General features: G+C 49.1%; 1 protein-coding gene across 2 annotated transcripts in view; it reads right to left on the bottom strand.

Moving 5' to 3' along the window:
* Nucleotides 1–22,649, bottom strand: part of GAS7 (growth arrest specific 7) — an 82,619-nt gene that overhangs the window by 24,496 nt on the left and 35,474 nt on the right. For both annotated transcript variants that reach the window (XM_077188317.1, XM_054645039.2), the window contains exons 3-6: nt 15,847–15,918; nt 14,222–14,307; nt 10,861–10,914; nt 2,274–2,363 (exon numbers count right to left, since the gene is read on the bottom strand). In XM_077188317.1, coding sequence (XP_077044432.1) covers nt 2,274–2,363; nt 10,861–10,914; nt 14,222–14,307; nt 15,847–15,918 — 302 coding nt within the window. The remainder of the gene's footprint in view (nt 1–2,273; nt 2,364–10,860; nt 10,915–14,221; nt 14,308–15,846; nt 15,919–22,649) is intronic.

The following is a 22,649-nucleotide window of genomic DNA, read 5'->3' as shown; positions in this document are numbered from 1 at the left end:
CCCTCTCCTGATCCTCTTGCTCCTCTGTTTAATTTGAAAAGGGAAGCTTCACAATTATCTTTAGCCAGCAAAGGATGCTGTGGGGCCAGAGCAGCAGCAGCCCTGCTGTGGTTTCTGCCCAGCATCCTTCACAGCTGGGTAAGGGCAGTCCCAAGGAACCCTGGAGCAAGGGAACACTCCTGGGGCAGGGAAGAGAACAGGGCTGCTCCTTCCAGCCCTGAAACACCTTCAGCAGCCTGCCAACTGTGATTTTCACTGAGGAAAACAGAGCCAGTCTGCACAAATCTGCTGTAAGACAAGGCAAAGTCATCCCACAGATTACCCCATCCCTCACTGCCTGTTTTTCACACAGCCCCTTGCTCCACTGGCCTCAAGCACCAACAGATTTCTCTCTGCAGCCTCTTTTCTCTCTGCTTCCCTATTTCATTTCCTACCCTCTCCCAACACCCAAACTCTCAGAGAACATCTCCCTCAGTGCTGCAGGACCAGCCAGAGGAAAATGCCACATTAATCAAAGCAGGAGACTGGCAGGATGCCCCACCAGGCACCAGCAGGCTGAGGCACTGGGAGAAGTGGAGATGATGGAGGAAGGAGAATGAGCTGTGGGCAGAGCATGACAAGGCCAAAGAGGAAATTCCTACAAGCAGAGTTATGGAAGGATAAAAGTCTGCAAGAAGGAGCTGTAAGTAGAGTTTCACTGAAATCAAGATGTGACCAAGCACTGGCTGAGCCTGAATAGGGAGGACCAAACAGGGCAGGAACTTTTATGAGACACGTGCAAAAAAATCTGTCTGTACACCATTAATGATTTAGGGCTCACTGGGATCAGGAGGCTGGAAGGAACTGAAGAAATTTTGTGGTAACATGACCATTTTCAAATATGTGTATTTTTTTTTTCAGTGTATTTTAGCAATGTCCTGCCATCAGCACTGAGCAGGCACAAGGGGACATTCTGCTGGGCCTCCAACACTGACACTTTTTTTTAAAAAGAGAAATATTTCAATCACTAGTAACTGAAAACACACATGAGATCCCTAAAAGCTTCACTGTTGATTCCTTTTGTAGTATTTGTTCATTCTATTGTGGTTTTCCTCTCACTGCCCAGAAAAATATTCAGGTGGAAGGAAAGTTTTCCACTGAAAGACCATTTTCTATCATTTTCTATCAGCTCCACACTCCAAGGATTACTGCATCATTTTCATGTGACTCAGGAGCCTGAAAAGAGCCCTGAGCACAAGGGGGCACACACAGAACCAGCCCTGGAAGACTCTGCATGCTCCAGGCTGCATTCAAACTGCTCAAGCTATAAATTGGCCTGTCCTTCACAAACCTCACCCTACAAAGAATGCATTCATTACCTGACCTCTGGAATAGCCTGTGGAGGGAGCTGTACAATTTCACAGAGAGTTTTCAACTTGCTTTAGGAGGGGCACCCCCTGCTTCCTTGTGCATCCCTGGCTCTCGTGCTCTGGGAACAATGGAATCACATTCCCTGCCAGTCACCTGAGACTGCCCATGGAGCTGGGGGTCTGTTGGGTGAGTCCAGAGGAGGCCACTGAGCTGAACCCATCTGCTCTGGAGATGGGCTGAGAAAGTTGGGGCTGCTCACCTGGAGCAGAGAAGGCTCTGGGGAGAGCTCAGAGCCCCTTCCAGTGCCTCAAGGGGCTCAGGAGAGCTGGGGAGGACTGGGGACAAGGGATGGAGGGACAGGACACAGGGAATGGCTCCCACTGCCAGAGGGCAGGGATGGATGGGATATTGGGAATTGGGAATTGTTCCCTGTGAACAGAGCAGCTGTGGCTGCCCCTGGATCCCTGGAAGTGCCCAAGGCCAGGCTGGATGGAGCTTGGAGCAGCCTGGGACAGTGAGAGGTGTCCCTGCCCATGGCAGGGGTGGGACAGGGTGGGCTTTAAGGTCCCTTCCAACCCAAACCAGTCTGGGATTCTGGGATTCTATTCCCTTCCTCCTGCACTGCCCTTTTGCCTGTGGCATTTTGAAATATGTGGCTTCTCCTACATCCTCCCTATTTCCTGAGCAAATCCATCTCCTGGAAACTGCCCCTGCCTTTCCTTCTCTGATGATCAGCCACACCTCAGACTGGTCAGATGTTTCCAGGAAATCTTCACTGGCATGCCCAGTCTCTGTGGTACTCCCTGAACCCATTGTATCTCAGCCCAAATTCTCCTTTACCTTGTACCACAAATCAAGCTGTTTATTCCACTTTCTTGGAAGCTCTGGAGCTGCATCTGGCATGTGGCTGGCTGCCCACTTACCCAGAAATAATCACAGTAGCTCCACTCTGAAGGTTTCAGCAACTGCTGCTCTGGCATTACGTCAGGGTGGGGGAAAGTCACACAGTTGATCTGTTTAAAAAAAAAACCAAATAAAAAAAGGAGAGTAATACAGTAATGAAATTTAGCTGTTAATGAGAAATACGTAAATAAAAAGTTATATCCATCAGAAAATCCGCAGTGAAGGCATGCCAGGGCAGAAAAACTGCTTGTTGCATGGAAACAGCAGCGAAGTATTCCCAGAATGCTACTCTCTGCAGGCAGAGGGAAACCAACTTCCATTTCACATGAGGAAAACCTGCTGGATTTGGAAAGCACCACGCAGGGAGTTCTCCCAGGTCCCTAAAAACTGTGCTAAAAACCCTGATGTGAAACACCCCGAGCACAGAAACACAGTGAGCACCAGAGAGCACTGCAGGCACTGTCACTGCAAAACACCCTTGGCTATGCCATCCCCTACAGGATGCCAAAAAAAGGAATTATTTTATCAGTGCACAGCCCTTCAATCTACATCCAGGACCTTTTCAGATGGAAGTGATGCTCTGTGCAGAAAGGAGCAGGGGCTCTCTGGAGCCAGCAAACCTTCAGTGCTCACAGAGATCTGTCAGACAGGACTCATCACACGCTCATTAAACAACAGCATCAAAAAACCCAGGCACTCATTAAGCCATCCCAGTGGAACACTGCAGCCTGCTAACAGCACACTGAAGGCAATGAGCACCACAGCCACTGCAGAACAACCCTGGACACAGCTGAGCCTTCCAGAGCAAGCACCAGCATGAGTCAGAGCTCGTTTGTAATGCTCACCCCAAATCCCTGCTGGGCAGATGCCCTAAAATCAGCCCCTCTCAGGCTCATAGGAACACTGAGAGCACTTGATCCACCAAGGGATCAAGAGATATTGGGGCTGGGATGTCACAGATGTATCTGTATGGGGGTGGGGGTTTGTTTTGGATCAGTTAACTCACAGGAAATCCACACAAATCTGTGGGTAGGGTTAGCACAGCTGCACAGGCAGACCCAAAGGCATGCAGTGAATCTGCCTCTGGGCTCTCCAGAGAGGATCAGAAAGGATGTGGCTGCTGACACAGCACAAACCCACCACGCCAGGGCACAGCAGACAAAACCTCCAGCTGATACAGGCTGCTCCTACAAACCCACACTGGCTCTGCTGCCTCTGCCCAGGCTGGAGCTTCAGCAGCTGCCCTGTAACAGTGCAAGAGCTTGCTCCACACAAATCACCCTGCCAGAGCTTGCCAAGCCCATCCCAAAGCAGGCTGAGCACCCTGAACCTGTCCTGTCCTTGGCTGTCACCTCAACCAGATCCTAAACCATGTGTCTTGCTTTGCAGCTCCCACCAGGCTCCACACTGACCTGCAGGTCAGAAAATTGGGCTTTGCAGGCAGTGGCCATGCACTGGTGACCCTGCACCTCCAACCAGGAGCCAGCATCTCCAGCCAGAGCAAGAATGTGCAGTCAGAGCTGGCACATCCAACCAGATCCAGCCTCTCCAGCCAGAGCAAGAATGTGCAGTCAGAGCTGGCACATCCAACGAGATCCAGCCTCTCCAGCCAGAGCAAGAATGTGCAGTCAGAGCTGGCACATCCAACCAGATCCAGCCTCTCCAGCCAGAGCAAGAATGTGCAGCCAGAGCTGGCACATCCAACCAGATCCAGCCTCTCCAGACAGTGCCAGCCTCTGCAGCCAGAGCAAGAATGTGCAGTCAGAGCCAGCACCTCCAACCAGAGCTGGCACCTCCATCCAGCTATGGAATTTTGGGTAGTTTTTCTAGAGTTTTGAAGATTTTCAGAGCTGGCCTCCACTGGCCACAGGACCCCAAGCACAGACAGCACTGCAAACACCCTCCCTGTTCCCTTGTATTCCCCAGCAGAAAAGTCATGCACCAGCTGAGTTCAGAGCAGGATGGCCATGCTCTAACCAACTGCACCTCCCAAGTGTGTTCTGCAGCCTTTTACAGAATTCTGGGCATCACAGAATGATAGAAAATATAGAATATCTTGAGTTGGATCATTGTGTCGTGGTACTGCACACCAGGACAGGGAGGTGATCTGCAGTGAGGGGCACAGGAGTTGCATCCTGCAGATTAAAAATCTGCAAAGAGAACCAGCATGGGAAATTCCCACTCCCTGCTCAAGGCAGTGCCTGCTCCACAAAAACTAAATCTGTGTCAGTTGGAAGCTGCTGATTAGAGCTGTGACAGTGAGTCTCCACGTCCTGAAGCAATAACCACAGAGTCACTGGAAATGCCAGGGCTGGACTGGTGACAGTGCCTCACTGCAGTGCACAGAACTCCAGGAATGCAGCAGGAAGTGGAACAGTGTGTGCACATCAGCAGGTGATGAAAGCAGGGCTAATAAATCAAAATATTCTTCATTTCTCTAAAGGCTGAATTGTCTGGAAATGATGCTGAATTGTCTGGAAAGAGCCATGAGGCCATTTGGGTGTAGTATCACTTTCAAAAGGGAATTGGTGCCAGAATTAAAAACTAAAAAACACAGAAGCTTTTACAATCTTAAAAGCAAACAAGCAAAAAAACAAACAAACACATTATGGTAAAAAGAATTTACATCTTTTTACACTAAGTCCCAGCAAGGGGCATGAAAATTTTCTAAACTCTAGAAATACTACTAAAAATTCCATATGACTACAGAGGTAATCCTGTGATCTTTCTTTCCTTTCATTACCCCAGATTGCTTAGACTTAAACAAGAGCTCTTGGATTGGTATTTCCCAGTATTTCTAAGAGCTCTCAGGATTTCCCAGCAGGAGGGGAACACAGGCTGGCACTGAGCAGCAGTGGTGTGACAGTGTGGCATTCCCCCCTCCCAGTCCTCCCTCTGAAATTCTCCTTTTCTTCCTTCTAAAAGCAAAGAGAGCTGAAAAAAAACCAAAAGAACAAAAAAACCCCACTCAGCTTCACCAGCTTGGTGCCACTGATGAGCTGAGTGATGTGGAGCACTGCCCTCACTAATTGTGAGAGACCACACTTTGCTGACATCCCTGAGAGCTGTCCAGGCTCCATGCAAGCTCCAAATCCACACCTGTGGCACTGTGGATATTTTAATAATGCTGACTTGCCAGCAAGGATTAACAAAAGCTTGCAGAAGGTGACTATTACAGCTGTAATTGCCAGGAAGAAACAAAACAAATTAAAACAGGTCTCTCAGATAATGATGGAATCACAGAGCATGAAGAGAAAACAAGGTGTGATGACCTGCATTGCATTCCCACAAGCCCCACTGGGACAGCTGAGGTGATAATCAGCCTCACCCCATGATATTAAGTTCTTATGCAGCCTCTTTGTCAAAATAATGGCTATTGTCAGCTTGCAACAAAGCAGAATTAATAACAAGACACCAGCAGGGCAAAACCCCAAGGAAGAGCTGAGCAAACCTGCCAGGGGACAGCAGCTTGTCTTTCCAGCTGCCACTGGCCAGGAGTGGCACCAGAAAACCTGTCTGGGAGCCACTGGATTAAAGAGGACAGAAGGATCAGAGTCAGAGAAGGAAGAAAAACACAGTGACAAACAAAGCTTGGTGGAGGACACACACAGAGGGGATCAGAGAAGCAGCACAAATGCATTTCTCTTGGCAAGCTGTGTGCCAAACTCGATGGATTAAAATACTTTTGCCTGTGTACTGATCACGAGCAAATGCAATTATTCTCCTAACAGCTGAATATTCCAGCTCCTATTTCCCACGAGTGCACTGGCAATAATGACAAAATGAGCTGTTTATGTTGTAGGTGACTCTTAATTATGTCTGAGACACAAAAGGGTGACAGAAGAGGAACAGACCCAGGGAGCCAGGTGAATGCACAGGATTTGCACAGGAACAACAAACTTTGTTGGGCTGGACGTGCACATTAATCTCCTGGATTTCAGAGTCTCTACAGGCTTTGAAGTCACTCACCAGTAAATGAGACATTGCCAAGCAACAAGAATAAAACAAGAATAATTTGATCAAAGCTTAGATAATCAACTACATGTTTATTACATCAGTCACAACATAAATAAATGAGCAGAGAGCAGGAAAACTTACTGTGCCACACTCACGTGACTAAAGCAGGGCAGCATTTTTGCTTGTCTCTTCAACTTAAAAATGCACATTATTTTTTTTGATTTCTACACATTCTCAGCACTTTAAACACAGAAGAGATATCCCAGATTGCCTCACTTCAGGATCTTTACAATTTCAGCTGAGACCCAGAAAGTACAACATCCAACACTGAGCTCATAGGGCAAATGGAACTATTTGGGTAAAAAAAGCCAAATGCAAAGGCTGGAGAAGAGCTTGGGCAGCCTGAACTCTCCCCAGACAGGGAAGCCCAGCAATGCCTAGGCTGTGTCTGGGCAGCTTCAACACCATGAGTTTGCCCTGGGTTTTGGCTCTGGTAGGGTGATGCTGCAGCTATGGTACCACAGAAGGGAAGAGCAGACAATTCAAGTCCTCACTGTTAACAAATCCATTGATTCTCTCCTACTTCAAAGGAAAGATCCTGCCAAAAGCATGGAGGAGCCCTCTTCACTTGGTCTATCTGTAGAAAGGCTCAGGTATTATTCAGGCCCCTGCCCAGCCAGGGCTTTGTGACAGGATCTACCACAGTCAGCCCCAGGGCAGAGGGGGGACCTGTGCTGGGCAGGCAGCCTCATGCTGTGCTCATCACAGCCCTGTGTGTGTCACACTCGTCAGACACAGAGCAGAGAGCAGGAAATCCCAAGGTCCTGTGCACAGGCTGCCCCTCTCCCCATCTGCAGCACTGCTCACTGACGTGGCCAGCACCTGCAATCCAAACACCAGCATCTTCCAGGTCCTGCACTGTCCTCACAAGGCACTAGAGAATTTTTAAGAAAGAAACCCTCACTCAGAAATACCTTATAATCAGGCAGCTTTCCAAGCTCTTCCAGCTCTGTTCCTCAGGTGAAACCCCCCTGTACATTCTGCATTTAACTCTCCCTCACTATTGTAAATATTTTCAGCTTCCACAGACCAGAGGCTTCAGGAATCAGCCAGCAAACCATCCAGCCTTAAAACAGCAAGTGCACCTTGAAATTAATTGTAAAACCAGCAAAGACCACACACCTGCAGTTTCATAACAGCCACTGATATACCCAGCTGGAGTTTCTCTTCCAAAGAAGATGGAAGACCGTGTCAGTAACATTCACTGACCAAAGAGAAAACACCAGATTATTCTTGTTGGTTGCACACAGATGGGAAATACTCCAGCTCCACCTGCCTTCAGGGTTTCCAGAAGCTGTGCTGCTAAATGCCACTTGGATGCAGAGGAGGCAGATGCATCCTGAGGAAGATGCTCCCACTCCTCTGCTGAAGGCGATGACGCAGCAACAGCTTGGCTGGACATCACCTGATGTCTGCAGCTTGTGTGCCACAGGATCTCAGTTTGCAGGGAGGTTTCCTGCACCAAAAGCCTCCAAGTAGATCACAGAATTCCCCTCTGCAAGAAGAGGTTGTGCCTGAGCACAGCTACAGACCAAGGAAAAGCATCTGACAGCAAGCTAAGGACATGGCCTGCAGCTCTGCTGAGCAGAACATCCCCACGTCAGCTTGAGTGGCACTGAGCACACAGAACCTCCTAGGAGACAGTGGAAAACACTTACACTATTTTACAGTTTACACTCCTTATGAGATTTATTTTTCACAATGCTGCCTTGATGGAGGCAATGGCTTGGAGCAAACAGCTGTTAAAATTAGCTTATTTTTGTCTATCTGATTCATCCTACTTGAAAGCTTTGTGCTTCTGCAGGAGAAACGCACACCCAGTGACCCTGACATAACACACAGTTTGCTTTGCAGATGTTACCTGATGGCACATGGGCCAGCAAATATGGAAAACCACCCTCAGAGAACAGCCTGAGCCTCCAGCCCTGTAAGGAGCAGGGATTGCAGAAAACAAGCTCTCCTCCTCTTGTGCTGATGCACTCCACCCTGCATGACCATGTCTAGTCCCTCTGGATGCGATGCTCAGCCCATGATTGACCTCAAACCCCCAATATGAGCAGGCAGGAGCTGCATTCAAGGGCTGGGACATCTCCTGCCCCAGCCACTGCAGCCCTGGACCAGCTCATTCTCCCAGACATCTGCAGAAATGCCTGAACAGACAGATTTGTACTTGCTTCAAAGCACACCACGCTCTCAATGTACCAATTACCACTACTAACATTGGTAACAACAAATTTTTGTAACTAAAATCACTGATTGAAATGGCTTTTTTTTCAAAAACTGCTGAAGATTTCCCCCTCCTGCCCCAGAACACTGTACCTGCATGGCAGTGGCTGACTCACATCTCAGTCAGAGGCAGTTCTATGTGCTTCTTTTGAGCCCTGGTCTCTGTCACCAGCAACCCAGCCCACTAATGAATAAATCTGCAGGCTGCACGTGACAACGCAGACAACAATCTCCTCCTCATAGTAACACTAACAAGGATGTAAAATATTAAATTATTCCTTTTGTTCTCAGGGACTTGATACCCTGCCAATACTTGCAGCTGCAAGAATTGCCTCTCCTTTATTGCTGAAAATTAATTTATCTGTTCATTTCTTCTGATTTCCATTTGAATAAAACTTTATATTACTAGCCACTTTCATTCATCTATTTTGATTTCCCTTCTGGTTTTAATCACCTGTCCTGCACTGAAGAGCCCACAAGTGCTAATTGTGCTCCAGATGAGGTCACCAAGCACACTAAAGATATTAATGTCTGTAAACTGAGATACATCATACAACTGAGAACATTTCCATTCATAACACAGACTTATAGGATGGCTTAGGTTGGAAGGAACATTAAAGCCCATCTTGTTCACCACTCTGCCATGGGCTGGGACACCTTCCACTACCCCAAATTGCTCCAAGCCCCTTCCAACCTGGTCTTGGACACTTCCAGGGATCCACAGCTGCTCTGGACAGCCTGCACCAGGGCCTCCCCACCCTCACAGGGAAGAATTTCTCCCTACTAGCTAATCTGAATCTTCTTTCTTTCAATTTTAAACTACTGCGCTCTCTGTCCTGTCACTACATGTTCTTGTAAAAGTCTCACCATTGAGCCGGTTATACTTAATTATAAAGACTAAAAGTAAATGTAAAGATTAACTTCACACTGAAATATAAAACCTTTGCCTGTACTTTCCAACAGAAATCTTTACTTGGGCATTCTGGCACAAGAAACATCCTTGACACCTCAAATACAGATTGGGAAAAAAAAGATCCTGCTCTGTCTTCCTCTAACTCTTCAGTACTTCTCCCAGTACAGACACTGTTGTGGAGATGATCAGATGAGGGAGTTTTTTCAGGACACACTGGTCACAGTGCCAGGCACCTCTTAAGGCACCGCATTCCCTCCTGCTCATCCTGGAACCCCCCACTATTCCACGGACAACCACGCCTGAACCCCAGCACAGGGCAGCGATCCCAAACCCTCCGTGGGTTAGCAGCGTTTGAACAACAAAACGCCGCGGGGCAGGATGCTCCGGCACGGAACCCCCGGGGCAGGATGCTCCGGCACGGAACCCCCGGGGCAGGATGCTCCGGCACGGAACCCCCGGGGCAGGAGGATCCGGAACGGGATCCCGGGGCAGGAGGATCCGGAACGGGGTGCCCAGCACGGAACCCCCGCAGCCTCCCAGCCCCGGTGTCCAGCACGAAATGCCCGCAGTTCACCAGCTCACTGCCCAGTGCCCATCACGGAATCCCCGCGATCCCCCAGTCCCGGTGTCCAGCACGGAATCCCCGCGGCCCCTCGGTGCCCAGCACGAAATCCCCGCGGTCCCCAAGCCCGGCGCCCGGTGCCCAGCATGGAATGCCCGCGGCTCCCCATCCCCATTGCCCGGAATCCCCGCGGCTCCCTAGCCCCGGTGCCCAGCACGGAATCCCCGCAGTTTCCCAGCCCCTATGCCCGATGTTCAGCACGGAATCCCCGCGATCCCCCAGTCCCGGTGCCCACCACGAACCCCGGCAGCCCCGGTGCCCATCACGGAATCCCCGCTGCCCCGGTGCCCATCAGGAACCCCACGCAGCCCCGGTGCCCAGCACGGAATCCCCGCGGTCCCGCAGTCCCCGTGCCCAGCACGAAGCCCCTGCAGCCCCGGTGCCCATCACGAACCCCGGCAGCCCCGGTGCCCATCACGGAATCCCCGCTGCCCCGGTGCCCATCAGGAACCCCACGCGGCCCCGGTGCCCAGCACGGAATCCCCGCTGCCCCGGTGCCCATCACGAACCCCCGCAGCCCCGGTGCCCAGCACGAAACCCCGCAGCCCCGGTGCCCAGCACGAAGCCCCGCAGCCCCGGTGCCCATCACGGAATCCCCACGGTCCCGGTGCCCATCACGGAATCCCCGCGGTCCCGCAGCCCCGGTGCCCATCACGAAGCCCCCGCAGCCCCGGTGCCCAGCACGAACCCCCGCGGCCCCGGTGCCCATCACGAACCCCCGCGGTCCCGGTGCCCATCACGGAACCCCCGCGGTCCCGGTGCCCATCACGAACCCCCGCGGTCCCGGTGCCCAGCACGAACCCCCGCGGTCCCGGTGCCCCGCTCTCACCGTCAGGCTGCTCTCCTTGCTCTGCCGCCGCGGCGCCGCCGGGGAGCCCGGGCTCTGCGGAGGGAAGCGGAGCGCATCATCGCGGCCGCTCTCGGAGCCCAGCATGGCTGCGCGGGGCGGGGAGAGGCGGGTCCCATGGCACGGCTCGGCTCGGCTCGGCCCGGGAGGCAGGCATGGAGGGAGGGGGAGCTGGGGAGGCCCCGGCTCGCTGCTCCGCCTCTCCCGCCCCCGCCGCACCGAGCGCGGCGCCGGGGGTGGGACGGTGGCACCCGCTGGAGGGGGTGCGGAGTGCCCTGCCACGGCGTGGGATGGGGGCCTCACACCCCCCCGAGGACAGGGACAGCAGTCCTGGTGTCCCATGGGTGGCACTTTGCTCTGCTGGGTACGAGAACGGGGACATCCCCTGCTGGGGACACTGCTGGACGCCACCACTGATGGTGGCAGTGTCCTGCCATCAGGCAGTTCCTACCTGTCTGCGGAATGGTGGCATCAGATCCTCCTGGGAACAGGGACACAAAGATGCCCCAAAGCCCCCCCAGGGGAGCGGAGCAGTGTCCCCTGTCCCTGTCGCAGTCCCTGCTGGGGCTCAGATGCTGTGACTGCTGCTGGCATCATCTGGGACTCCCACCCCAAATCCCACCCGGTGCTCGTCCTGGGACTCAACACCCAGCAGCAGCAAGGTGCCAGCACCGCACACGTGCAGTTCCACGGCTGTTCTGCTGTCCCCTTGGTGGCAGTTGTGACAACTTGAACGGGCAGCATTGAGCTGCTCTCTAGGAAGCCATAAACAAGGTCTGGCTGAGTGCCCAGCACAGCATAGCTCCGCGTTGTTCTCAGTTGTGGCTTTTCCCCCCACCCCCTGACCTGTTTCCAAGAAATGTGGCTGAGCTTGCTGGAGGGATCTTGCCAGCATTTGTTTGCATGGTGGCTGCTGCCCAGGTCCAAGAAAGCATCCTGGCCAAAGCCTAGGAGCTGCTCCACAGTGGGAGACAGCCCGTGCCAGGAACAGACAAGGAAGCAGTCAAAGCAGAGCAGCTTAGGATGGCCCAAGACACACAAGGAGAGAGAGAGACAGTCCAAAAAGACTTTCAGGGTATGCAGAACAGCTTCTGCAACCACAGGTTTATGGTCAGATGCCTTCCTTACTAAGGACTCTTCTGCAAAGCTGCCACAGCCCCCAGGAAAAGCAGCTTCCCAAGAGGGCGTAGACACAAGCTGTTCTGAGAATTAATGCCACCAGCAGCCAGTTAGGGATTCAGAACTAATGCAAAGCAGGTTCAAAGCAGGGATGAAGCCAGGAGTTCAGTTTGGAAAAACCTGTAATAAAGGAGCAGTGGAAAGTAGCATGGAGGCGATGAAGGGAATGAAAAAGCCATGAAAGGGATTTCTGACAGGCTGATGGCTGAGTCAGCTGAGCAAAGCACTGCAAAGGCTGAGAGAGCCTGGAGAAGAGAAGGCTCCAGGAAGACCTCAGTGGAAACTTTCAGTACCTGAGGTCAGTCTACAAAAAGCTGGAGAGAGATTGTGGACAAAGGCCTGGAATGGTAAAAAAGGGGGAATGGCTTCCCACTGCCAGAGAAGCAGGGTCAGATGGGATAGGAGGAAGTAATTTTTCCCTGTGAGGCCCTGGCACAGGGTGCCCAGAGCAGCTGTGTCTGCCTCTGAATCCCTGGCAGTGTCCCAGGCCAGGCTGGACAGGGCTTGGAGCTGCCTGGGACAGTGGAAGGGGTCCCTGCCCATGGCAAGGTGTGGCACTGGATGGGCTTTAGAGTCTCTTCCAGCTGAAAGCATTCCGTGACTCTATGACTCCTCATGTACCTCAGATGTAAATTTGAGTAAAAAGGTGTCTGTGAATTTGAGTAAAAAGGTGTCTGTGAATTTGAGTAAGACTCAGCAGTGTAAAAACAGAAGGTGGCAAATGTTGCTACAAAGGAAATTCTGCAGAAGTTAATCTGACTGTGTTCCAAGCCAACTACAAAAACTTGGGAGTCAGATACCTTGAGAAATTATTTTTTTTTTTTTTTTTGGCAGAAGGATTCACAAGGGACTTTTTGAAGGAAGTCACAGCTTACAAGTTTATTTGGGTTCTCCGAGGGAGTCACGGGAGATGTGTGGACAGGGGTGTCTGGTAATGCACTTTGTAAGATTCTAAAATGCTTTTGACCTAGTTTAGGTGCTCACTGTCTCCAGCCCAGGCAAACTGCTCAGAGAAACAGCAGCACAGGGAGTTAGCACAAGATGTTTGATGTGGAAGAAACAGAGAATCCAAAGAGCTGGACTGTATCGTGAGAAATGCCATGAATCTAAACCAGGAATACTGACCTGGGTGAAAGGCTGAAGGGAGCTACTGAAGAGGCAGCATGTGAGAAAACAGAGTCAAGGCAAAGCAGGACAGTGTTCAGACAACACAAAATTTAGCCCAAGAAACAGAGAATGTCAGAGACACTGAGAGCACCGGGCAGGCCAGGTCCACGTGGCAGCAGCACACCAACCAACCAGGCACTTCCCCAGGGGCACTTAGCACTGTGAAAGGAATCACCACTTTCATAGAGAAAGGAAAACAGAAAACTCAGGTCTGGGACCACTGGGGGAAACGCCAGAGGGTGGGGAAGCACAGCCCAAGTGGAGTGTGATCCACCAGCTGTGGCAGTCACATGGCCATATGGGGATGTTTTGGCAGGGAGCAAAGGGTTTCATGGGAGGAGCTGGAAGAGGGCCCTGTGCTGCATCTGCATCCCCACATCTGTGGGGAAGAATTTCCCAGGGATATGACGTGCTGCAAGCAAAAGTGCAGAGATATTTATTGGAAATCTGGACAAAGGCAGGGGAGGTCCACAGGTCAGCATCCTGTAGGTTAACTTGGGGTGATGTGCTGGGTGAGGCACTGAGGAGGGGCTGTGAAAGGACAGGCCAGAGTGGATGAAGTCATTGAGAAAAAAGCTTTGGGTGAATTCTTTGTGAATACTGTCTTTGGGAGGGAAAGCTGGAGCTGCAGGAAAATACAATGAGATACAGACATGGGCGGATGTGCAAATGTAAAGAGAGGACTGTGCTGGACACAGGCCCAGGGTTCAGGCTGGAGCAGCAGGAAAATTCATAGGGTTGTTAATAGTGACTGAAGTGGCCTGGTGCATTTTTCAGAAAGGAGTGACAGGACAAAAAATCCAAAAGATCTTGGCTTTTTTTACTGTTTTACCAGCTGGCCACAAGGCCTAACTATACTACACACAACAAATCTGTCTGATCTGAGAGCTTCTAAAAGAAAATGACCTATTGACTTCTTGCTCTGGGTGGATTCCTAAACTACTTAAAAACCCATTTATTCTTGGATCCTGCTGTTTGGCTTTTTCCCAAAACTTACCTGGGGGTCCCCACTGGGTTTTCGGAGGCTGGTGTGACCTGAGTCGAGCTGGTGCACTGGGGACCCAGAGATGTAGTAGCCATTCACTGCAAGAACAGAGGGAGAGTTGTCAGGCTTGCTGCTGATAGCCAAGGAAACTTAAGATTTAAATTTAAAAATTAATCCCATATGCACAAATTTAAAAATTAACCCCATAACTGAATTTGCAGATATAGATCGCAGTGTTTAAGGCTTAGCTGCATTTCTCATTACCCTACTGTGATTTGATGGGTAATAGATTAAACATTTTCCTGAGTGGAGTGTGTTTTGCCCATGACCATAATGAGTGATGTCTCCCTGCCCTCATCCCAACCCTTTTGTTGTAGTTTTCACCCCCATCCACCTGAGGAGGAGAGTGACAGAGTGGCTGGCTGGGCACCTGGCATCCATTCAAAGTCCTGGTCTAAGGGAGTTTTCATGTAAAGAAAGCAAGCCTTGCAAGATGTTCATGGTTCCTGCATGGAACTGTAAATTGCCTTTTTTTTTAATATACTGAGCAATGAATAATGCTCAAACTAGTGTTGAAACAAGATCCTCAACTACATTATAAATCCTTTGGTCACAATGAAATGCACAATCTTCACCCAGACTACCCTCCCAGTTCTGCCAATAAAGAGGGACATCAGTTATAAAATTTCTAAGGAAAACATCTTCTAACCTACTTTATTTACAGTCAGATGTCACCAGTGGCCTTTACATTTAACACTTTTTATTCTAGAGTAATTTTTGCTTTGCTTTGTCATTCTGCAGTATCTAAGAGCTTTTCAGTACAGTTACACATCTGACTCTGTTACTTGCTTCCCTGCAACCTCAAGTCAGAGATGATCTATATGGTCACCCCTGTAGCCATCACATGCTGAAACTCTGCTGTGCATATTCTCTGTGTGGAAGAGCATCAGTCAGCCCCTGTGTGTCTGCAGCTCTTTGATTTCCCTGCCCTGTCACAAAGCAGAACTGAGGAAGTGCTTGTTGGGCCCCTCTTTGCCTTGGTGCACCCAGAGGGAAGCGCCCCAGCTCCTGAGTGGACACTTCAGACACCCAGACAGAAGATGGGCTGGCAGGGAAACAACAGTCCACAAGTTGTGTCAGGAGGGAAAGGGCACCATGTTTGCTCTGCTACACTCTCACAACCATGTAGGCTGGAGAAGAGAAGGGTCTGGGGAGACATTAGAGTCTGCCAGGATGCAGGAGAGCCAGAAAGGGACATTAGGGGAGAGTCTGGAGTGACAGTACAAGGGGCAATGGCTTTAAGCTGTGGGAGATCAGATATTAAGAGAAATGCTGTGAGGGTGGAAAGGCCCTGGCACAGGGTGCCCACAGAAGCTGTGGCTGCCCCTGGATGCCTGGCAGTGTCCAAGGCCAGGCTGGACAGGGCTTGGAGCATATTCCATCACCTGGGATAGTGAAAGCTGTCCCTGCCATGGCAGGTGTGTGGAACGAGACAATCTTTAAGGTCCCCTCCCACCTGAACCATTCCATGATTCTATATGTCCATCAATACTCCCTCCCACTGTATCACAGCACTCTCTTTGCTTTGCTGAAAGGTAAGAGAAGCAGATTGAGCCAGGCACAGCATCAGACAGTACCTGCAGAACTCTTCTGTGACACAGGGCTCTTGGGAGTGCCAGGCACACTGCTCGGCCGCTCCCACGTCGTTTCTGTGCAGGGGAAACACCAGTGTCAGGGTGATGCAGGCTTTTGTACACATATCAGAGTTATGACACATCAACCAGTGGCTCTGACCCTCACTGTCCTCTGAAGCAGGTTCTCACCCTGTGAGGAAGATGCCTGCACCTCCCTGCCCTTCCTCTCTCCCCTCATCTCTTCCTGCCACAGCTGCCAGCTGGGCTGGGTGCAGACAGAGCAGGCTGGAGGCTGCATCACTGCTTCTCCCAGGTCACTGCCTGGGAACACTCACCTGGCTGCACTGAATCCAGCCCAGCCTGGGCACTGCCTGCAGCAATGGTGGGCACTGCCAGGTGCCAGCCATGCTGCTCAGCCTGGGCACAGAGTGCTGCTGCCCCTGCTCTCTCCATGGAGGCAGCTGTGAGTGACTCACACATGTGCTTTCAGTCACATATACTACACAAGCCTTAGCACCTTTTTTCCCCCCCAAAAAAAATTTTCTCTGGAAAATTTCCTTTTTTCCACCCAGGTCACTTAGCAGCTGGAATGTGCAAATGTTTGTCACACCAGTTGTGACACTCCAAAGACTGCTGCTGCTTTCCCCCCTCAGTTGCCTCTGTAGTTTAACCATTCTGCTCACTTTCTCAGCAAATGCAAAATTGATTTTGACCACATGCTGAAGACAGAAGATTTAAGTACAGAACTTTTTAGAAGTTGTGAACAGAAGACAGTGGAGTGAGAGTAGCTACTTCCACAGAAGTCCAACCAGGAAGCCCAAGGAACCATTCCTTTTGAATGCACATCTCCAAATCAACTAAACAACACTGACTGTGCCACATGGTATCAATAAGAAAATTAGCAAGTCATGTAAAAAAGTCTGAGGACTACTTGGGGTGCTTTGTTTGAAACTGCTGTTTCCCAAATCCCAATCAGCAACCATCTAATTCTACCAAAGCCTGAAATCCTGCCCCTGTGTCAGTATTCTGGATGACCATGGTCAGGAGGGGATGGAGGAGAGCCCTTGAGCATTTTAGGGCTGGCAGTGAGCACCTCCCTCAGGGCACAGAAGGCTTTTTGTCCTGGGTCAGTGCTTATTTGGGCATCAAGCAGGATGTTAACATGCTTCAAGAACCATAAAAAGCCTATTTTTATATACAGATTCATACACATATGTATATGCATATATGTATCTATATGCACATAGATGTCTGTGTGAATATATATGCAGGTGTGTCCTCAAGGGTTGTGTTAGATTCCTTATTTCAGAAAGAACTCAGGATTACAGATCCCAAATGGAAGCAGGTACCCCTCCCCAAGCCACAGCATGCTTTTGCCTGCAAGGAAAAACACTTTGAGCTTTTTCTTCCATTACAAGTGCAAAACCTGAACTAGAAGCTTTGCTGGGTCACGGGGGAATGTTTAAATTTTAGCCTGTTTTTGTGAACTGGGTAGTAAGTAAATAAATTCCACGCTAGGTCAATAAAGAAGAACTGAGAAGTGTCTTAACTAAACAGAAGCAAAATCAAATGCAAAGAGTTGTCTTTTATGAGTCAGCTTGTCTTGGCTTACAATCCACAAGTGCATGGTTAAATAAATTCTAATTTACATTTACTGTAAGGCAAAGGTAAACAACACAGTACCCAGGTGTGTGGTGGTGTTCACAGGGGTCTGAGGATGAGGGAAGGGACGAGAATCTTGACTCCATGTTTCAGAAGGCTGATTTATTATTTTATGATATATATTATATTAAAAGAAAGTTATATACTAAAACTATACTAAAAGAATAGAAGAAAGGATTTCATCAGAAAACTTGAAAGGAAAGGAAATGATAATAAAATAATATGGAAAGGAATGATAATAAAATCTTGTGACTGACCAGAGAGTCCGAGCCAGCTGGGCTGTGATTGGCCATTAATTAGAAACAACCACATGAGACCAATCCCAGATGCACCTGTTGCATCCCACAGCAGCAGATAACCATTGGTTACATTTTGTTTCTGAGGCTTCTCAGGAGAAAAAATCCTAGCTGAAAAAGTATTTTTCAGAAAATATGTCCGTGACACAGGTGTCTTATAGATTTTTTTTTTTTATTTGAAATTGTTGAATAATTAATAATGTGAGTTGAGATCTGTGGGAAGGGACTGTGATGCCCCCTGATGCTGAGCCCCAGTGCAGTCAGTGAAGCAATGGTTTTTTGCCAGCACTGACTTTGATGTTAGCAGTAAAACAAGCTACCTTCCTATTTGGCTTGGGGGTTTCACACAACCATATCTGTCTCTAGCATTTTTGAGACCCTGCAGAGGAATGTACCTAAAAACCTAACAAATATATATGAAATGTAATTAAATGGTTAAAGAGACAGCTCAGTTAGCCAGAGCATGGTGCTAATATAAATGAAGGTTGTTGGTTTGATCCCTGTATGGGCCATTCACTCAGAGCTGGACTCGATGATCCTTGGGGGCCCCTTCCAACTCAGACTGTTCTGTGATTCTGTGAAAATCACCAGCTGCTTCTTGTAACTGCTCTCTGCTTTGCCTGCTGGCTGTTGTGGAGCTGCTGTGCAGTGCCTCATTCTTCCCCTCTGCCACACAGAGCACCCAGACACATAACTCGAGGGCAGAAAATTCACACATGAAAGAGCAGTGCCCAGTGGTTAGCAGAGTTGTGAATCCGATCCAAAACATTCGGTGTCTTGACAAATTTTCCAAAATAAAATGACTTTGGAGTTAAGCACATTGAAAAATGAAGAAAAAACCCCAATGTTATAAAATGCATTAAATAGGAAAAACATCTTTAATTAGGTAGGAAATGAACAAGAGTGTTGTAACTCCATTTATTTTGAGCATTAGGAGGAAAAAAAACCCTCCTTCTGTGCAGGGATTATTCTGGCAGCTCAAGCAGGGACAGGAACTAATCTGGATCAGGACTGCATGGCTGGAATGCCATCTACTGGAAGCAACTACATTTACCAAGGCAAAACTGTGACATTACAGATTTCTCTGCAGCTTAGTCATGCTTAGAAGTGAGAGTGGGGATTAGAAGTGAGTGGGGGGATGACTTTTTTTACAGAGACACAGAGAAGGCTTGTTGAGAGATAATGCACTGTCTGATCCAGCCAAAGCACAGTCTTGTCTGGGAGTACCAGCACAATCCTGGTGCTTGGAAAATCAGAAGGCCACTTGTAACCCTGTGGTAAAACAGTGATCGTGGCTTTAGGAACAGATTCCACACTGGCCTGGATTTTACATCCCACACAGTTTTCCCCAGAGGATGCTCCAGTCAAGCTGAAGCCCTGTACTCTGGGTGCAATTTAGCACTGGCAGACCAACACCAGCAAGTTCTGTCCTCCCTGATCAGCCACATGTTAATTAGACCATGTAGGCAGTGTGGGGAAGGAATATCCAGCAGTTTCCTTGAGAGAGATGACCCAGCAGACCAGTGCAGACAATTCTTGACTGGGAAGGAGGGCAGTGAACAAAAACAAGTACTGCAGCCCTGGGAGATACCCAAGGCCAGGAGCCATCTGGTCTAGTGGAATGTGTCCCCTGCAGGGAGCTGGCACAAGGTCCCTTCCAAGCCAAACCATTCCGTGGCTCTGTGGAATTCACTCAGTGAACAGCAAGGCAGGAGAAAACCACTTGTTAGAACTGCAATGACGTAGTAAAAGGGAAAACAGCTACAAGATCCAAGCTCCACCAGCCAATGGAACCAGAGAGGGTTTTCACAGGAAGTGGTGAAGCATTTCCTACCAGAGGAAAAGTGGAAACCTGTGGTGTTTGGGGGAAGCAAACTCACTCCTGTTTGGCAGAATGAGGAATGACATGATCTGTCCGAGAGCCACACACTCTGGGAATTGTGTTAGTCAAGAAACAGAGCTTCTGAGACTATCCTGAAGCAGACAATTTTTGTGATCACACTGTGGCAGCTGAAGAATTAATTGTTGGTCCCTCTTCCATGAATTCAGCAGCACTCTAAGGAAAAAGGAGCTGCTTTCCAGTTTGAACATACATCATCAGCCAAATGTCAGGGCTTTAGGTACCAGCACAATCCCTCACAAATGTGCTTGTATTCCTTTCATTTCAGTACCTCAGCGTGGTGCCATGTGTAGTTCTATTTTTGGAGCTAAATGCTCCATAGTTTCATTATGGAGCCATGGAGAAGGCACCATGCAGGAGTTCCTGAACTGTTGTGTCCATGTGGAATGGAGAGGTGCTTGTCACCACCTCCACAGCACAGGGAAAAGCTGCTGACAAGAGCTCTCACTTGATCTTTCAAAATGATTACTGGGATATCTCCCATGCCCCTCCTTTTGCAAACACTGTGTGACAAAAGGGAGCCCTTCACTGCAGGCTTAGCTGTGATAATAATGCTATTTCCAGCACTTTCTGAGACGTGCTTTGTTTTGCTAGGTTTTAGGCCACTTTACCAAGGCAGGTTCCTATTACCACCCTTTAGCTAGAGCATCCTGTTTCAGAGGGAAATTGTCACTGAAACATTTTAACTGTGTGAGAAAAAAATTTGTAATAAAAATGCTTGACATCTCTTTGGTGTCCCCATGGATGTCTTACTCTTTGAGCTGCAGCTCATAAGTTTAGCTGGAGTAGGAGCTGACCATAGCTGGTGAGGCAGGAATAAAACCCCTCAACTCAGAGGCCTTGCAAGAAAATGACCTTTTTCAGCCACACATTTCAGGACTGCCCCAGAACTTACTGTTGCAGGTGGCATTTCATTAATGATGCTTGTGATGATAAGAATATATGGACTTTGATTAGGATCAAGATAACACAAAAGCAGAAGTTCTGCTTTCCAGGAGATAAAATGCTGTTTAGTAAATGGGAAGGACCTTACATAAAAGACAAGAAAAGGCTGGAAATAAGAACACAGCACATAAAGCTGGCCTCAGCTGTGAAAGCAAGGTGGCAGTAAGCCACACAAACACTGGTGTCACAAGCACATAACTCATCTTTAATGTGATGGGCAAGGTAGCTGCAGTGCTATTGTTTGACTAATGCAAGAGGTATTGCAGCTGCAGCCCATCAGAGAATTTCTTCAGCATAATGAAATATTTTCTTGCTGAATCTACCACCCACACACAGTTGAAAACCCCTCCTACAGACACTGAGTAACTCATTAACCACGTAGTGGCTGTGCATTCCGGGCACTCTGTCTTGTGCTCTGCCATGGCAAGCAGGGATGGCTCTGGAGGCTGCACAAGGAATTACCCAGCTGAAATGTCACTGGTGTACATTCAACCCTCGTGTGGCAAGGCCATGCTCAGGAAACCCTGGGTGCACTGAAATTGTCTTGGGTTTCACTGGGCAGATTGTATCCAGCCCAGAGGCCCTGACAATGGTTTCAGGATTGAATTGAACCTGCTTCAAAGGAGGATAAATGTGGAGTGTTTATCTGGTGGGATATCAAGTGGAGACAGACAGGAATGTGCTGTTTGTCACCTCTGCACATCTGTTTGTTCCAGGGTCACCCCAATTCCTTCATTACTGGTTTTCCCAACATTTTTCTTCCACATAAGAACACTGTCTCATATATTCTATTTATTTCTAGTTAAGAAACAATTCCTTGTGTTTTTTTTTTTCCTGTAAAGACAATGAAAATTAGACCACACAACAACACATTGTGGAAATACTGTTACAGTCAGATAAGATCACAAAATCACAAAATAGTCTGAGTTGGAAGGGACCCAGAAGGATGATGGAGTCAGACCCTAAGGTGAATGGCCCATGTGGGGATCAAGGCCACAACCCTGCCATTGTTAGCACCCTGCTCTGACCAACTGAGCTCATCTCAGGGTCAAGATGTGCAGCAAAGGCAGATAATCCCAGTGTGGAAGGACATCAACCACTGAAAACAATGGTGACAATAATAGTAATGCCTCACAAGAAGGGAGGGCTGCTGCATTTTGAAGGCTCAGAAGAATGAAGGTTTTACTTGACCCTAAAATCCCACTTCCCCTCCTCAGGAATGCAAGCGGATCCTTGTGTTACCACTTCTGAACGGCTCAAGCACTAAGAGCAATAAAACAATTCAACCCAAACAAAAAGCTTCTGCACTGAGGCAGAGAAGATGCACCACCAGGCTAGGTCAGAAAAGGAAGCTGTTGAGCAGACAGGTCACCCAACACCTCTTGTCTTTAGGAGGAGGGCACAGAACTACACACAGGGCTCATCTCGGGAGCAGCACAGAGCTCACCACACCCCATCTGTCCAGCTTTACCTGGCTGACCTTCCTCTGTGCCCCCCTGCTCCCAGCCATGCCCCGTCCCAGCAGATCCTGTGGGGTGGAGCCCACCCTCTGCTGCTGCCTGGTGACATTCCTGCCTTTCCCTGCAGAGATCAGGGCCAGGATCAGTCCATGGAGGGGCAGGACCTGCCCCAAAATGCAGCGAGAAGATTCAGCGCAGCTGCAAATGAAAAGCACAAATGAAAAGTTCCTCTGAACTCATATTAAGATTTTTTGACTCAGACAACCAGAAAAAGCAAACCAGCAGATGAGTGACAAGAGCCTGGTTAAACATGATGATTGTAAAAACTGGGGAAATACAAAGACACCAAATAAAGAACAATTTCCATTGAAGGCATTTGTCAGTTTCTATATTAATAAATATTTTCGTGTAGTTTAGGCTTTGCAGACTGAAACAAACAGGCCTGGCAGGGATTTCAGGAAGTCATACTGCCCCTGCTCTACCCCAGAGAAGGCCAACCATGAATTTTCATGGTTTTGCATAACCTGCTCGGGTGATAGAGAC

Source organism: Agelaius phoeniceus, chromosome 19 (assembly GCF_051311805.1).
Source record: "Agelaius phoeniceus isolate bAgePho1 chromosome 19, bAgePho1.hap1, whole genome shotgun sequence".
Classification (NCBI taxonomy): domain Eukaryota; kingdom Metazoa; phylum Chordata; class Aves; order Passeriformes; family Icteridae; genus Agelaius; species Agelaius phoeniceus.
The sequence above is the reverse complement of the archived record's forward strand: the minus strand, read 5'-3'. Positions and strand labels throughout refer to the sequence as shown.